The following is an 18,767-nucleotide window of genomic DNA, read 5'->3' on the forward strand; positions in this document are numbered from 1 at the left end:
TTGTTACCAAATGCACTCTTTCCTTCTAAATGTGCTCTAAAAGTCTTCTATCCTCTGCAGGTCAGACACATTCTCTTGCTTCCCCCTTATTTTTTAAATTATTTTACATACCATTTTTCTCCTCTTTAAAAATATAGTAATGATGTTTGCAAATGGATTTTGCAAGTCCCTAAAGGTTTGGTTCATGAGTAAACAGCAGCAGAGATAGATGCAAACATTTCTCAGAAAGATATTTAATTCCCTGCTTCAGACAGATGACTGTTTTGGTTGGTTTAAGCTCTCTTTACTTCAGGTGATCTACACATCTGTGGAGGCTCATGTACTCTTTCCCTTCTTCCCTTTTTCTTTCCTCCCTGCCCCCCCCATACACACAAGCACACTTCTGCACACTCCAGGGAAGAAATTTAGATGTAAAGCAGCTCCTTCCAGTCCTAATTTGGCCCCTTCCAAGTAAAAACATTATTCTACTTGGGAATACTAAAGTGGATTTGACATTCAGTGTACTGAGTTCCAAGAAACCTCACTGCTACAGGAAAAGCATTCTCTTTCCAGTAGATGAACAAGATAATTCTCTAAATTCACAGTTTGAAAACCATCCTGTGCTCCTTGACTACTTCATGACTTGAAAAACATCCTATAGTCTGTGTGGTGTGGAGTGGAATCTCAGCACCTCTTTCTTTGGTACACATTCCATGACAACACTGTATTTCTGAATGCCAGTATTTGAAGTATTGTCCAGTTTTACAAAGGCCATCCTAAACAAGTCATTTGAAACGTTATTTTTTTTCCAGAGACTGAATACATATTATGTATCCTTCTCACGAGGTTCTTTAATAAGAACTTTTGAACTAAAATTAGTCTTCTCACTATATTGGCAGGAGAAATAAAGAATCACAGTTCTGACCTGTTGAGTTTGCTGTATAAAATTAGCTTTCCATCAGAACTTTAGCATAGATGTTATGTTAGCGGAAATAGCTCTGCTCACATGTATTTTAGAGAGTGATATTTGTTATTTTTTTTCTTTTTTAAAAAAGCTTGCTTATGAAAGTTTTATGACACTTCAGTCTGCAAAGTCACCTCTGAGGAAAATATTGAAAAATAAAGGAAATAGTACAATTAAACATTAAGAAGCACCTGCCCTAAAGAAAAAGTGAAAAACACCTACTAGAACTGTTACAACCTTTCAGCACTGAACAAAAAGCATATGTGGGTGAGCTTCAAAAGATACAAATCCTCATGTAAAACACCATTTTCAACTACCCTAATGTGTTTATTATGAAATAGTAAAGTATCTCTGGTACCTAAGAGATACTTCATATTTCTCAGGTTTTTACCTTATGTTTAATGAGCCAAATCTTCCTCACTCAAAATGTTTTGCATAAATCCACCTATCAAAGAAGTATTTGTCAAGGTTTGTCTAGAGGCTGCTCTTTATTGTAAGTGAAATGTTATGATATAAAATCAGGAGACTTTGGTAGCATGGAGGACCAGATTGTGTGGGAAGAACCGGACGGCCTTGATAGCCAGAATATAAGATGGGACAACATTCAGTAACAAGTAATAAAGTTTATGTGCTAATGAGAATTGCTGTGATAAGTAGGAAGCTCTTTAAATAAATAAATAAATAAACACAGGGGTTTTTTTCCCTTTTAAATATATATACATATACAGAGCTCTGGTTACATTGACTCCCAACAGGCTGGCCGTAAGCAATGAATGTGTGGAAGTTGTGGAAGAGGTTTGGTTTTGAAGCAAAGGAAAACAGACTGTTATGAGCTGACAAGGCTGCAGTCTCTAGTTTCAACACTAACATAAGCATGAGTAGGAAGGGAAAACATAGAAAACCAAGCAGTATCAGCACTTTTCACCAGGGAATTAATTGGATTTGCCTTCATAATAACCATTCATTACAGCAGCATTTGAATCATCTAGTTTTTCAAACAGAAAACTAGTTACTTACAAAGAATGTAATGTACCCCAAAATATTTACAAACACCTACTTTCAGACAGCCATTTAAAAATATTCTTTTTTACATACCATTTGTTCTTGAAATTACTTATGAAAGAAGGATGCTTGAGTACCACACATTTACAACAACAACATGAGAGAATAATAGCAGAAGCACATAACCCACAAACCTCTCTTCTGTGGGGTAAAGTGACAGAATAAGAACAATTCTTAAAACAAACATAAAAAAGTCAAAAAAATGGATCATTGGATCAGCTGATCATTAAGGGTTATTGCATCAGAAGAGGTCATCAGGGCAATTAGGAGTGTCAGGCAAAACCAATTTGTTAGAGAAACAAAGTAGCATTCAGAAGCCTGTTAAAGTTTCATCCTCACATCAGCAATTGTCTGTTTATACAGTTAGAAACTGATACACACTGTAAATAGAAAAGGCTTTGGAAATATCTCTTATAAACGACGCTCTGCTTTAGAAATATCATACATAAAGCTTGACAAATAAATATTTCTGAATCAAAAATACTGAACCTGACAAGGCTTAAAAAAATTAACCAGCAAGGCTATTCTAAGACTATAACAGTTTTGGATTCCTTCCTCAAAATTCAGTTTAAGTTTACTTCCCAAAAAATGTAAATAATAAAGCAGGAATTACATAATTAAACCATGTTTCAAGTGTTTTAGTAGTTTACTTTCTTCCCATCACTATACTGGTGTATTTATAGGCCACTATTACAGACAGAAACAAAGGACAACATCTATTTGCCTGACTGGTTTTGGGGCACACATTTCCCATCTAAACTCTCTAGTCCACCTTCTATCAGTGAATATCAAAATCAAAACAGTAACAACAAAATACAAATACAAAACCCCAATACAACATATCCACTGCTCTTTCTTCATCATCCATACAGTACTTAATGGAACAAAAGAACTTTACCTTTTCTGCTAACCCTTTGTGCTGGTTTGACTGAAAATGAGTTAATTTTCTTCATGCAGTTAGAAACCTTTCCTTTTCATAGCTAACAGTCATTATTTGGACTTAGCTTGAGAACAAGAGAGAACACCCCAGCACAGAGTCAATGTTTTTAATTGCTCTGGTCTGAGAGCCAAGGACATTCTGAGCACTCTGCCCACAGCTGTGAGGCAGCCAGGAAGGCAGGCATGGGTGGGGCAGAGCTTGACTGACAGCAATTTCTCTCACAAGAGTTTTTTTTCTTCACTCTTTTTTGCCAGAGCTGGGGAAGTTTTGGCTCAGGACATTTACTTCAGCTTTTTGCCATTTTGCAGAGGCCTCTGGGCTTTTCTGCCTTTTTATTTTTTTCTCTCTTTGCGATCAGCTGTTCAGGACCAGGTGCCACTTCCTGGGACTGGCTGCTCAGTGTGGATGAAGATCGTGAGGAATTGCCTTGAGTATCTCTTATTTCTATTTTATATACATATTTACTGGTAGTGTATTAGTATTTTGTTATTTTATTAAACTGTGTTTATCTTAAACCAAGTTTCTCCCTTCCCTTTCAATTCTCTCTCCTATTGGATGGGGAGGTTGGAGAGTGAGCAGCTATCATGGTTGTATTGCTATCTTGGGTTAAACCACGACACACTTTGACAAGGCAGTTTAAGTGTTTTGAAGTGGAATTCAGGAGTCACTATCTTCTGCAAGCACACAAGTAAAACACTCTCCCTTGCCTGTACAGCCATATAAATACTGAGCTTCCATTAAAGAGACCATGTCAATCGGAAAAGCTGTGATAAAACAGTAGTACCAAACGTCGAAGTCTTTAGGAGAAAATATGTATTTAGTGGTAAGGGATCTTTTCTAAATCCATTTCACAAATATTTGTTATTTCAAAGAACAATGCACAACATCTTGTTACAAGTGGTAGGACAGTACAACACAGACTTGGAGATACAGAATACTTTCTGCAGTGGAATTTGCAGTCACTCGGCAGGGCATATCTGTGACCATATATTTTTACCAGACCTAAGAACTGCAGGAGGTAATGTCCACAAGACTTGCACGCTACAGTAAAAACCGTTCACCTCCCATTACGTGACAGCTATATCTTCTAATTCGTGTAGTCTGTTCTGCCTCACTCTCCTGTTACGACTACTAAACACTTTCTAAATGGTGTCACGGATACAACTTAAGGATGACACAGTGCTCAAGTATTAAAGGTAAATTATAACTAGTAGCAAAGCCAACTGCCCTGTTTGGAAGACGAGATGCTAATTTACTAGCACACTATTTTGACTTGGCTATTTCACACTCCAGATGAAGCATTCCTCTGCCTAAAGGAGCAAGCTTTCCTTATGGGAAGTTGATTTGTGTGTTGAATTCTAAAATTAGATAATGTTACTGCAATATGACAATCTGTGGACTAATCTGTCCCATATACAAACAAACACTACTATGTTTTTAAACTGCTTGTAGAAGGCATTTCCTAAGAAGACAGAGGATGTGCAAGCTTTACGCATTACTTTGGACTAACTTACCACAGGTCATCTACATCCAGAAGTTATGTTGTTAGCAACATGTTTCAAGTTCCTGACTGAAATCAGAATTATTTTTCTTTAAAAATAAAGAACCTATTTTTAATTTATTTTATCTCTTTTAAAGGTTTGTAAATTCCTCACAATTAAACTTAATGAAATTCAAAATTTCATACTGAATTTCAAATCTTATTTTTAAAAATGAAAGTCCAGGCAGTATGATTCTCCATTCACGTCTCAGTTCAGGTGTGATCAACATTTGTTCCAACTCATCTAACAGAGGTTCAAAATAAACTAAGCATATGCTATGAGGGTTCATTAGTAACTACTAAATGTCTAAGCTCTTAAAAAGGCACCCTGTATGGAGGAGGCTTCAGAGGTTTAGTTTCAACTCCCTGATGTTAGGTAACAGTAAACAAAGTTTCTCATGATGGTTATAAGCTTGAAGAACAAACACCCATCCTCTTCAAAAACCTCACTGTGCTTTATGTCTGCTTGGATTACAGGTAAAATTTTGGTCCTTTTGAAATGAGTGTGAACACTTACCCTGTTTCCCCAAAATTAAGATAGGGTCTTATATTAATTTTTGCTCCAAAAGATGATTACTTTTTTACATGTATAGCTGCCTGGACACTATTTAAATTGATTTTTTAAATGAACTGTAACCAGGGCTTATTTTTGGAGTAGGGCTTATAATTGGAGCATCCTCAAAAATCCCAAAAATTCATGTTAGGGCTTATTTTAGAGGTAGGCCTCATTTTCAGGGAAACAGGGTAATCACTCAATTGAAGCTGTAGTTCTTTTTAACACTAGTCTTACCAGAGTTTGATATTATTTCCAATTATGCTTATAAACACCCTGCCAAGCTGTCTTAAACTTTTCTAACTTCATGACAACTGTTCAGTGTTTGATGGCACTATTGTCAAAGCTTCCCTAACTTATTGCGCCCCATTTCTGATCTCCTGTTGAATTACTTCCTCAGTTTAGAGAAAAACAAAACAAAAAAACCCTCCCAACCCCCATGAAGAGAAGTGAACTCAAACTGGTTTATTTATACAATTTTGCCAGCCAGGAAGTATTCAAGGCAGCTTCATCATTAAAGCTGCTGTTCATTTCCAATAATCACACATATAGCTGGAAAGTCTGACAGTCACATATGGCAATTGTAATATTGTACATATCATAGAAAAGCAAGATGGAAAATTTACTGCTGTACTGTTGATATTTATTGCATCTAAATATGCATGACATTTGACATAACCATGACAATCTGGTAGCTGGATGTAATTTCTGGATGCTCAGTCTCCTCTACATAGCTTCCTTATCAAGATGTGAATTTTCTCTCTTGTAAGTGTATGGTAGCAGTAGAGTTTAAAATCAACTGTGCCACGACCTTAAGGAATATATTATTTTTGTAATCCAAAGAAGGACTAGGTCCAAAACATTTCAGAAAAAAAAAAACACAAGCGTATCTGCACATCAGGAGCTCCAAAGCACAGAACTCACGGTTAACAAGGGGTCCTGGCCCATCACTGACCTTCTCGTGAAGCAACTAATGCACAGTTACTTGTCTGGGTAGGATGGGACTTGATTTACTCAGGAATGATTGTACATGCCTGTACTGTTCAATGTCTGCATCCTTTTTAACAAGAGGAAGCATCAGTAGCAAAGTTCCTCACAGATTTCATGTGAAATTCCAAATTCCTCAATTTGGATGTAAAATATTCTGTCTTTGCTAAGGTGATGAACTTGGAATTCTTATGTCTAATGTCCCTGTTCTTCCTACACTTGGTAGTTTGTTAGAAACAGTAGGAAGAAATTTTTTCTGAAAGTGCCATTACTATATCAGAAAATTATTTTAAATGCAGGATTTGTGGAGCATCCTAGCAATGGTAATGTTTTGAGAGCTGGCTTTGCCCTCTCTGAAAGTGTTTTTTTCTGTTAAGCTTTAAGTATCATTTATTTATTAATAATTAAGAAGGTTTTGCCTCTGACCAGTTCTGTTGGTGAACATCAGCAATTTGAGATTGTCCCTACTATTTACTTGCTTCAAGCTCCAGCTTTGTTCTTTACTTTATCTGAGAAAAGGCATTTATCTTTAGTTTGCAGAGGGTTTAAATCAGTCACTCATGACACAGCCTGAAAGCAGAGATTTAAATAAACACCCGCAACACTCAAGGAACTGAGGAAAGGACATGAAAGCAGCTCCAATGCTATAAGGGACAGGCGAGACAACATCTTCAGTAGTTTCTTAAGCATCCTCCTTTGTGACCAGTCACATTTGATCTTCCTTGCTCAATGTTACATGTTTCTTGCTGGCATTTCTGTAGTGATAGTCACTGCACCAGGGAGAAGAACTAGACAATTGCCATTAACATACTGATTTGTAAACTCTAACCATTAACATACTGATTTGTAAACTCTAAGGCAGATATCAAACCAGTGTCTGCCTCAATAATAACAGCCTCTGGATTAGAAAAACCAGCACTGAATTACTAAGTTTTTTGTGGGTTTGTTGTTGTTGTTTGTTGTTGTTTTGGGGTTTTGTTTATTTGTTTACTAAATGCTGTGCCTACAAACAAAAAACAAAAGGCTTGATTAAACTCATTTTCCTGTAATTCTTCAAAGATAAAAAAAGCCTCTCTGCTTCTCTGCTCTCTTGAAAATATAGAACTAAGTGTGCTAGCACTTAAAATAAAGTGCTTCCCTAGGATCGCAATAAAAGTTGCCAGAGGGAATATGAAAATAATAACTCAACATACCAAGGATAAACTTACACAAATCTCAAGTCCAAGACACTAGCAGAAATGGTTTAACTAGTTCCACTACGGAAGGCTCATTTGCAAAATTTTGGGCACAAAATGACACACGAATTGGTTTTGAACCTTATTACTGCCTGTTGCTAGGTGACATGGTATTAATGCTACTTTATCAACCTCTGCTTTTCCTCAAGCTGCATAAAGCATTGTAAAATTGCTTTATCTTACTTTATTCTCCAGAAATATGGAAAGCCAGTCTTCAGACTTTTTGATGTGAATCTTTCCATTACAGGGCAAACCACTTGGTTGTAATAAAAGCAACACATCCATCAGAACATTTCTGCCTACTGATGCAAAACCACATGGACTCTCCAAAGAGACAACCTGTACCCTAAATTCTATACCTCAAATACACTGACCACTTACATATAAGTGTGACCAGTTTGTACCTTAGCCCTTCATAAGGGCTTCTGGTGCATCTCAATGAATCTAAAAGGAAACAGAACAACTTTTAGAAAACAACTGAATCAATTTCCATGGAAAATATTTGTTTATTCAGAAATCCAAATAAATATTTTTTTAAAAGAGCGGACATACTATAAACACGTTAGACACATATGGAAATGTCATATTTTATCCATTACTAGCATAACCATCCCAAACCAAAACAGCTTAACCCATGTTTTTTGTTTTATCTTTCTGTTACAACTATTAAGTTCAGCTGCTAATCCTGCTGCCATAAAGCTTAACGAATGGATTTTTTGTCCCTATACACATGTGCACCATCCGCACATCTTGTGATCATCACTGTGGTTGGTCACAGAAAATAACAGGAAACCTGTATCTAACAAAATATGGATACTGAAAATACTTCTTCCATTGGGAAGAGGATTGTTGGAAACAATACTGAGGATCACTGCAACAAAATACAAAAATAGATTAAAAGGAGAGGGGGTAGGTGAGCACAATTGCACTATTATTTTCCATCCCTAGTTCTTACACTGAATTATTTATTCTACAGCACAAAGAACCAACAAATTTGAATGTACTCTAGTTGAGGACAAATGAAGAACAGTGCTTACTAAAATCCATCCAGCCAAGATTTTAAATACAAAACCCCAGTATATACATTAAGTGTAACAACCTTTTAACGTAACTGAAAGAAACTATTTTGCCTTCCCATTTCATCTTGCATCATCTCAGATTTGAATAAATCAAAAAAAGTGATAAGAAAAACAAAACAGAATTTGTCAGAATAACTGCTACAGCTCTTCCTTTCTCCTCAAAACAAAACAAACCTGCATGGTTTGAGTCCCTCCAAACTATTTCAGAGTTGTAAATCTGTGGCATTTTGTTGAAGATTTACTGACTTTTCTCAGCTCTCTTTTCCATTGTCTGTGACATAATTTATCCTAGGAAGATCTCCTCACAAGGACTTTATTTCTGAAGGTGTTCTCATAACTCTGCTTAGTAGCTGAAATGATCATGGTTAATGGTTAGACTGATCATCAAGAGGAAAGCAGGACAGGATTAAGGCTTATTGGCCAGTGTGAAGGTTGTCTTCTCTACTTTCATAGAAAAAAAAAATATTTTTATCAAAACCTTGCCAAAAAAAAATAAAACATTGTCCAAGCACAGACAGCCCAAACAAGAGATTACTCTCAAAATAAATTTGAGGCCAGATAATTTGTGCCATTGTCCTCTCTGAGATTATGGAAAACAGTGCAAATTCTAATAATCTGGGGAGACCAGGGGGAGAAGGAACAGTTTTTTCTTTTACACTGTGGATATAAAAACCACACAATGGTGGATCACAAAGTATGCATCTTATTTTACAGAGGAGCAAGTGATGAGCAGCTGCCTCATACTGGATATTGCACTGAAGCAGCATGTATGAATTAAAGTGTTAGAACTGTTTTCTTGGTTCAAGATGGGTATTTTCCACAGTGAAGGGGGAAGCAGGTGTGTTCCAAACATCTCCAGTAACCCAACATATTAAATATTCAAAGGGCTGCAGACATTTAACATCATAACAAGCCATGTTTGATATGCTGCACACCTTTGTCACCTTGATTAAAGCAACTTTTTAGTACCGGAACTCTACTGGCTCTGCAGACAGCAATTCTTAGTACTAGGTTTCTTACAAGAGTTACATAGTCAAGGATAGTCAGGTCATAAACAAAACAGCCTGAGTATTGCATAGGGAATCATCCCAACCAACTACTCACAATTCCAATAAATAAATTCAAGGAAATTAAAATAAAATAAAATTAAAATGAAGCGTCCTTCAAGGGGTCAAACAGGAAGAGAAAAAAAGCTATTCATTAGTGATTATTTATCGAGTCTTTCTATAATTACTTAATGCATTTTACTTTCCTATATACATCTGGAGAAAATACAGCCACTTTATTGTGCCTTTCTCAGGCCAGTCTCCCAGCTTATGTTAAGCAGCTTATTCTCTCCGACTCCAACAGAGCTATTATGATTTTACACCATCTGATCCTTTATTATTACTCACAGATTTGCCTTATACTTTACATGGCAATTTTTTAATTTAATGTTTGCTGTTTAAAAACCTAGAGCAAGCACAAAAGTCTAAGGGTGAGTAAAAAAGATCAAGCTTTAACTTATTTGCAAGTCAAACTTTAGACTCCAAGAAAAAGCATCATTTTTGTCCCAAAGCCTTTCATTCTTGATGACAGCAAGGGAACTATAAGGACAAAGTAAAATGGAAAAGAAAAAGAAAACAAGCAGGATTGCTACTATTGACTGAATGGAATCTGGCATCTTCATTTATTTCAGCGGCAGCAGCCCAACATCTCTTCAGGTTCACTCCTGTCACTGAAATGTGCTTGTAGGTTGCTGGAAGCAGGGACAGTTGAACCATCTATTCAAGTAGCATCATTCCAAACAGCATTTGCCTTCTTCATGTTTCCAATACAATGCAATTTCCAAAGTAATGGCTTGCTGTTCTGCCAACTTATGAAGCACATTTGCTAAGGCAGACGAGAGTATCCAAACAGAAAGGAAAATTACCACGCACCACTCAAAACCGGCCTTAATATAGTCATTTTTTCAACTAGTCCCTCTACTGGAAATGGGACTTTTCTGCAAGTTTATTTGCCAAAGACTTTATTCCTACTTCCAAGTGCTTCCTTCTGCTACATTAGTTTCTCAATACTTCCATGATTTCTCTCAATTCACTTAGCTGCTCACCCCTATATGTCACTTATGGGACTAAACAGTAATTGATTTATACCCAAAGGAAGATGCTTCCATTCTAATTTAAAAGAGAGCAATTGCAATAGTTGTACTTATTTAACTGTGTTTACATAAATTACATCCTTGTAACAAACTACTTTAAAATGTGTGATATAGTTACATTGTCCAAGTCGTTTTACTTGGATAAGCCCCAGCTGACACTGAATAATTGCATTCAGTCCATAAAATCACAATAAATCAAGTCACTACGTAAGGGAAAGAAACGTGAAATACATTCAACTGCATTTATTTCGCTCCAAAATTATGCTTATGTTACCATGACAATCCAAACAGCACCTATGTTTGCGTGTAACCATCATCCCCCACAGAAAATAGTCACCTCCCACTTAACTATACATTTTTAAAGAAGTATTTCTGTGTACACATATCTATTCAATCCAAAATTAACAACAAATTCACAAGAAGCCCAGCCATTGCTGAGTAAACCTTCCCAAGGAGATTGATGTAAAAAAAATATAATGAAATTTAAAAAAAGACTGCACTGAAAATTCTCTATACAAATCCAAGCAGTAACTTTTGCAATCAGAATTATTCTACAGGGGTTTCATAATCCTGTTCCCCTAATGGCATAAAAGAATGTTTCAATAAAGAATGTAATTAAGACAGATTGAACAAGTTTACTTTGGAAAGTACTGACTTACCAATGCAGAATAATACCCAGAGTAATTCACTCAATAAGTTTAGTAAATACCAGCTACATTAGTGAGATAGCAGAAATATCCACAAGGATTTAAAAATTTGAGGTTTTCCCAAAGTTGCCAGAAAAGTTTAGTAGTTTTATTATAGCTCTATGTAGGGCCTGACAAGTTTTGTTCAAGTAAATATCTGATGCTGTTAAATAAAAAGCTCTTTTCTGATCTCAGGCACAAGGATTTCTCACCATCAGCTGTTTCTCAAGAAGAGATTTTTCTCTTTCTTGCTAAGTCTGAACAGTTGTCTTTTCCCTTTTCTCTAGCCCCATTTTCTTTTCAGATGGTACTAAAGGAAGCATTTGGATTGCAGAACAGTTTAAAGGATCTGTCTGAGATCATTATCCTGTGGGATACTGGCTGTGCTTGGAGATGTGATGATCCTATAGAGAAGCTCAATGGTCTCATCAATTATGGCAAGTCTGTACTTCTTCCTAATACAAACTGCACTTATGGTTACAGGGCCAGTGAGCTCAGCCCATACAGTGGACCAGGATGTAGCACATTGGTTCTCATTCAAATAGAAGGACAGTTCATCTGTTTCATAGCTCACTTTGGGAAACAACAATACAACATTAAGCAAAAGAAGAACCACAAGGCACAAATTGCCCCTGTGGCTCTTTTCATGGGCAACACTGAGCCATGAACCTAGGTACAATTGGGGTATTTCAGAGAAAAAGCATTTATTTTGCACAAGTACTGATACTGCCTCCAGAAACGTAGTGTAATCTCTGAGAGATATGATATGGAAATACTCAAATACAGGAGGTGTAAAATCTAGAGGCAGCAGAACATGTTTCAAATGGTAACACAATTTTAACAGAACCTGCACAATCGCTGCTTCTCTTATCTTTTAAAAGAACTATTGCAACAAGATGCTGGCCTTGAGTCCCATGTTGTAGTCCTCAGATCCTTTAAAAATAAGTAAAATGGTGATGCTGGAAACTAAAGGTAAAATATCGTTATGGAAACATGATCAGAGTCATTTTCAGAAAATCTGATGCAATGAAAGTCTCTCTTGTGGAGGTAGGAAACAACAGCAATGCAGATGGGGTGTGCTCATGTAGGGAAGGAAAGGTTACTGGCAGAGAAGCTTATTATGAAAATCATGGGTGATGGTGTGGCAGATGCACTCGACCACCCCCCAGCCAAATCAGCAGCAGTTTGGTCCAGGCTCCAGAGGAGGGAAGGGCCTGAGCTGTAGCCAGGCCAAGAACCCCTTCCAGGAGACTCACAAGAAAGCAGAACAGACACTGAACACCAGTAACTTGTGTGCACAGGGAACCTCATGCATACTCTTCCTACTGTATGCAATTGACTACGAGTCAACCACCTTATTCTATAAATACGACAGTCTGGATGACCCTGCTTTGAGCTCTCCCTGCTAAATAAGTGAGCTGTATGGCAATGGTTTTACTACTCACAGTTCAGTGGATGAGCCCAATTTAAGTTTAATATTAATAGTTTAGGTTAAGTAGATGCATACTAAATGTAATGAATTATTTAGAGGAATAAGGTTGTATGATTTTCAATATACTCTTTGATTCATGTTACTTAGTAAGCTGGATTTGCTAAAATTTTAAGCTGTAAAGTTCTGTTCACATTTACAAAAAGCAACTACAAACTACACTGAACATTTACAAGGCCTATTTTGCACTTTGCTGAGCAGAAAGGTTTTATTCAGACAAAACAGCATCTACAAGACTATAGATCATAAACAATGTCTACAGCCAGTTGCTCTTACCCAAACTGACAAGGATTCTAAAGAACATTTCACCCTCCCTTCAAGAGAAATATTATTGTCAGCATCCATTTCACTTTTGGAAAAAATAAGCCATTTGCTGCATATCTGTCTTTGCTTTATGAGATATTTCTACACAGCTGTACATGCTCAGGAAGAAGGGCTCTATTCCTCAAATTACCACTATTAAAAGGTTACTAGTGACATAGAAGAGATAGGTACACATAAAAAAGATTTTGTATCAGATTGTTAGCTCACTACTGGGACCATATGAGACCACTTATGTAGGAAGCTTGTCCCTTCGCTTGCATTTTCTGTTTGAAGTAGCACAAAGAGGCAGCCCTGTGAGCAACATCCAGGCTGGTGCCTGTAGTAACTTCCCAGTGCCTGTCAGATCGAAGACAAAGCTCATGGAAGCGTTTTCTTTTACAGAGCACCAGAGGAAATTTAGTGGGATTAGGAGAGACACAGCAAACCTGTGGGAAGGTTAATTGCCATTGTATTTCTTGAACAAGGCTGCCATCTTCTGGCAAGCTACAGTTTGAGCTCTTTGGTGTTGCTGATTAGGTTTTGGGCTGTTGAATGTGGGCTAGGCAACTAAAAACACCTTGGATGTACTAGGCTGGTGCAAAAGAAACGGAGGTTCTGGCATTGTTGAAATTTGCCAATTGATATTGGAAACATTCTTTAAAAAAATTAGCTTACGTTATACACCTGAATGCGCTTTTCTTGCTTTCTGGGCTTTTTGCTACTGATTTATTACTTGCTGTTTATATTTAAGACTATGGAAATTATGTTAGACAAAAAGCAAATTCGAGCAAATTTCTTATTCGAGTTCCAAACGGGTCTTAAAGCAGCAGAGGCAACTCACAACGTCAGCAACCCATTTGGCCCAGGAACTGCTAACAAACATGCAGTGCAGTGATGGTTCAAGTTTCGCAAAGGAGATGAGAGCCTTGAAGGTGAGGAGCATAGCGACCGGCCACAGGAAGTTGACATTGACCCATTGAGAGCAACTGTTGAAGCTGATCCTCTTACACCTAAACAAGAAGTTACCAAAGAACTCAATGTCTACTGTTCCACAGTCTTTTGGCACTTGAAGCAAATTGGAAAGGGGGAAAGGCTTGATAAGGCTTCCTGGAAACCGACTGTGGAATCAACACTCAGTCATTTTGAATTTACTATCTCCAGGTTTCTTTAGACTGAAGGGAAGGCTTGAATTATGTTTGGATTCTGACTAAGTTCAGAGACCAGTGCAATGAAAGAGACACTAGAAGAGCTTTCAAAGTAGATAAACTATGACAGTATTTACTTAGTTTCTTCCCTTCCTCTGAGTACACCTGCTATTTTTTCTCCTACAGCTTTTTTGGTGGATGTCACTATTTATGGTAAATTTTGTCTGACCCAGGGAGATAATTTAATGGTAAGGAGGACTATAGGTGCCTAAAGGTAGCAATTATTGCAGATACACAGATCCTTTTTGTTCTATGGAAAGTGTTTTGAGGCAGAAGTATTCTGATCTGTCTAGCTGTAAGGATGGAATATAGCACAGATCACAAGAGATGCTCATAGTTGCAAATCTTTATTCAAAACAACAAAAAAAGTCAACCTACTATAAACCAGAATTTGCACAGACAATTTTTCATATAATCAGAGGCTAGTGGGACTACTGTTAGTCCACACCTGGCTATAATAAAAAGGTCACTGTGAACGGGAGGACTTAGAATAAACAGTGAGAAGCTCTGCTCCAGAGAGCCTATGAAAGGAATTCTCTACACTTCCTCACACACCTGTTCAGCTTTATATTAGTACTCGGATAAAAATAGGAAGGTTTTTACTATATAAATAAGAGAAACTTGAGTCAGTCTTTACACTTCACTTCTCCTGGATGGTTTTTGACTGGCAGTGTGAGCTTTCAGAATGTTGGGCGAATGGAGCAGGATGGAGCAGCACTGCTGGTGGCAGTGAATACTGATGCTTGGAGACAAAGTTCTCCACAAGACGCTGCCGAGTTGCAGTGACTTCTTCTTCAAAAGCATTTATTATGCTTCTGCCAGTTTTGCACTGAAAGCAAAGCAAAAGATCCAGACTTCCAATTGAGCTATTTAACTGTCTAGTTCTGCTACGTTCAAAACTTAGATATCCTCAAAAACAACGCTGATGCACCACTGATTCTAGCTGAGAAATCTACTTGTGGCTCTGGTCAGACATACTGCTGGCTGAATGCTACAGGGGAGTTTGGCAGATATTTCACATGTCCGCCCCCATTTGATTCCCAAACTCCTCCAGCAGCCTTAGCCGTAGGACTCAGTTCAGTGACCACTCTGGGTGTCTGGTATAGTTCTCTGTTAAAGGAAATTGTGCACCTACTGTTTAGCTGTAGTTTAAATCACATCAGGGAGGGAGACCACAGTTTGATTTTCTTCTCTGTGTAAAGAGACATGATCTTGTTTCTTAGGATGCATTAGAACATTGGTGCTCCAAGATGGCAGCACACTCTGGATCAGCCCTAGTGCATAGCCCTCCAAGCTATTGGTGACAGTATTCTTGGGGGCAAAACATCCCTGCTTGCAGCTGTTGCTTCAGGTTTTTTGTATGCTGTACTTAGAAATCAAGTGATATTTTGGCTGAGACCCCTTTTGTGCCTTGAAACACTGCTCTAAAGCATTTGCTGGTCAGGTGAGGTAAAATCTTCTCACTCTTAGTCCACCTTTCAAGATATCAGACCACTCCCACTGCAGCATGTGATCCTATTTCTATGGATTTGATACTATTGTACAGGGAGCTTAAATACTTAACCTTGACAGTCACAGAATATTATCAGCAAAGCAAAGACCTTATTTGCACAAACCCCCAGGAAGTAAGATGCAGAACCTTTCCTGTACCTCATCTGGGAACTTGGTTCCCCTGATTCTCACTGTCCAAAGGATTAGGGGCCATAGATCAAAGATGAGCCAATCTTGATCAACTAGTTGAAGTTCAGTTTTGTGTGCTTCCATATGCATTTACACTATGGCATGCATGAAATCCCAGAAGCGGGGAGGGGTAAAACTGGATAACTCTTAAAGATTTGAAATGGGCTTTAAGTTTTAAAAGCTTAATTAGACTGATTGACATGTAAAACTGGGCATGTGGTGTTCATCCCTCCTGAGAAAGACAGAGCTGCTCATTGTAGAGCTTCCTGAACTGATTGATTTTATTTTGCCCACAAGTTATTTTTTCTGCCGTAATGAGTTGTTGGAAATAAGACTTCTAAAGGAAACAGGTATTCTTTCAAAAGCCAGACAACAGAAAACACTGAGAAGCATTTAGGTGCAGATTTCTTCGCCGATAACGCACACAAATCATTACTTCAGGATGTCATGTTCTAGCCTGACAAAATCACTTCTTCCTGATGATAGAAATCTCAGAGATGGAAGTTCTTGTTTACACTCTAGCTTTGAATCTTACGATAAGATTATTGGATTAAGACTTACAAGGAAGGTTCTCAGCCGTGTCATCTCCAGCATGTAGTACTCTTCCATTGTCAGGTCATCCAGGTGCTTAGTAAGGGACAAAAATCCACAACTGTGACGTTTGGTGTGTTCCTCCCTGTAATATAAACCCAGAAGAAGAGCAGATATTAAAACCATAACAGTGACATTTCAAGAAGTGAATGAGTCTGAACAGACATGTCTCTTCAGTACTTTTAGTGTCTCTCAGTAGAAAAAGTACCATATAGAAAACAGATGAACTCAATCTCAGTGGAGCTCAGATAAAAGCTGGTTGTGAGCCAAGAAGGTACAAGGGAAGGTTCGAACAGAGTTTACAAAGTGGAGAGAAACTATTTTCTACTTTGTGGAATCAAAAGTATGCTCAGAGGCAAAAGAAAAGAACCATGAAGAATTGTGAGGAGCATAATTAACAAATTATGAACTATTTCAAGGTCACTGGGTAAGAAACTTTGAGTAGGCTTCAGTTTTGTGAAATGTTAAAGAGAAATGAGTAATTTAGTAATGAGTAGGGAATATTGTCCAAGGAGTCTGGAGAAATACTTCAAGAACATAGCTACCTCTGTGCTTACCATGGATCATCATTTGGTTCCCAGCTTTCCAGTTCTATCAAGCAAAAGAAACATTTTGCCACATCTGGTCTGTTTGCATTTGGACAGTGGACAAAACCCGCCTTTGCCATCTGCAGGTGACAGGGCAGAAGTTTAGAGCCTCATCCCACACACTGATTGTGTTCCCATCAGCCAGCTGCTGCTGAGAGCTTGCAAATAATGCCTTTCCCCACAGTGGCTGTCAGCACAGAGCAGGCTTGAAAAGAAATTTTGAGTGTGAGGACTGCAAGCAGATAGATAAGCAACTGGTAAAGGCAGAAGGAACAGGCTGCAAGTAGTAAAGGGATTTCTGCATTGCTGTGGTGAATGGAGCAGCTTTGTTCTCCCAGGTCGCAGCTGCCATGCAACACAGGCATTGCAGTAGCTGTATGTGAGATCTGCCAGAGTCAGGGCTGTAAAGAATATTTTCAAAAAAAAAAAAAACAACAACATAGCATCAGGCCATGGAACCTTTAAACATAAATCATGCAAGTAAAGTGCTAGATCTTCAGTTTTGTTTTTCTGTCACTTTAGAGTCATATCTCGTCAGAACACCAAAAATCAAGTCGTTTTTTTTCAGTTGTCAGACGTGACCCTATCTCAGGTAACTCCTGCAGTGCGACTCATCTGAGATCCAACCTGGAACTTTCCTGTGTGTGTGCCAAATTAGAAGTCAGGTCAATTGTTTTAGTGCTCACATCCAAGCCTACAGGGACATAAACATGAAGTTTTATAAAATTTAACTAATTTATTTTACTGAATTTTAAGGAGTGATCATTCTGCTTTTTCAGCCTTCCTGCTGGATGTGTACTTGTTTCTTCTAAATTAGGGTTCTCTGTTATGAATGAAAGTTTGCTAACAGACAGACTACATAACACAAGAAATTAAGCTCTAACTGGCAAGAAAAAAAAAAATGAAAATAAGAAAAATAAATCTTCAGTTCTGTAGCTAGACTAGTGAACTGAACATGCAGAAGCTAGTCATCCTACTGCGGTGTTTCTAAACAGAGAATCAAGAAAAGTCAGGCTTAGCAGAAGCTCATAGCTCTTCTTGAACATGAATATACTTAACAATGACTTCACATCCAGGAGCAGTACCTGAAAAATAAGGCACAGTCAAAATATCAGTTTTCAGACTTACATTCTCCGGAGTACATTTGCAGTTCTCTGTAAAAGGCCAGTTTGTGAAGGTTTTTAAACGGTTCTCATATTCATACATATCCTGAAAATCACTCAAGATCTTAGAAGCTGACCCAAGCTCTTTCAATAACATCTCCATCTCTAAAGCCTACAATTAATACAGCCTAGAACCTTCCTCCTGCTCTCCATTTTAAGGCATTACACTAATTGGTGACACATTCCACTTGTACAGCAGGTTAAGTTTGAAAGTAAGTAAAAACACAGGTGAGTTGATGAGTAGGACAATCAAGATAAATTGGAACTTTTTTCACCTGTGCCACATTCTTTTGTTGGAAGCTTCCTCCTCTGTAATTAACCTGAGATGACTCTCATGTAGTCTTTTGACCTCTGCTTTAGGGACCTCAGACTCTCAGTAACAGCCTCAGACTCCTCCAAGGAAGCTGCCTGGGATGATTTTTTTTTATTTTTGTAAAACTCTCTCTTCTGGGACCCAGCCAAGACTTCTCCCATGTGTCTCCCAGAGTCATTTTAACCTCTGCTTTAAGGATCTGAGTTGTTTGGATAGAAGCCCCGGACTACCCCAACAAAGCTGCTTGAGACTTGTTTTTTTTTTTCTTATT

General features: G+C 37.8%; 1 protein-coding gene across 1 annotated transcript; it reads right to left on the minus strand.

Moving 5' to 3' along the window:
• Positions 1-14,802: 14,802 nt before the first annotated feature.
• On the minus strand, positions 14,803-18,366 carry LOC309441346 (baculoviral IAP repeat-containing protein 5.1-like; the record flags this gene model as incomplete). The annotated part of the gene is given in 7 exon segments (XM_082055979.1): positions 14,803-14,991; positions 16,404-16,518; positions 16,991-17,100; positions 18,149-18,289; positions 18,291-18,311; positions 18,315-18,350; positions 18,352-18,366. Coding segments are annotated over 7 exon segments (627 nt in total).
• Positions 18,367-18,767: the final 401 nt, after the last annotated feature.

Source organism: Streptopelia decaocto (assembly GCF_964273445.1).
Source record: "Streptopelia decaocto genome assembly, chromosome: 6".
Classification (NCBI taxonomy): domain Eukaryota; kingdom Metazoa; phylum Chordata; class Aves; order Columbiformes; family Columbidae; genus Streptopelia; species Streptopelia decaocto.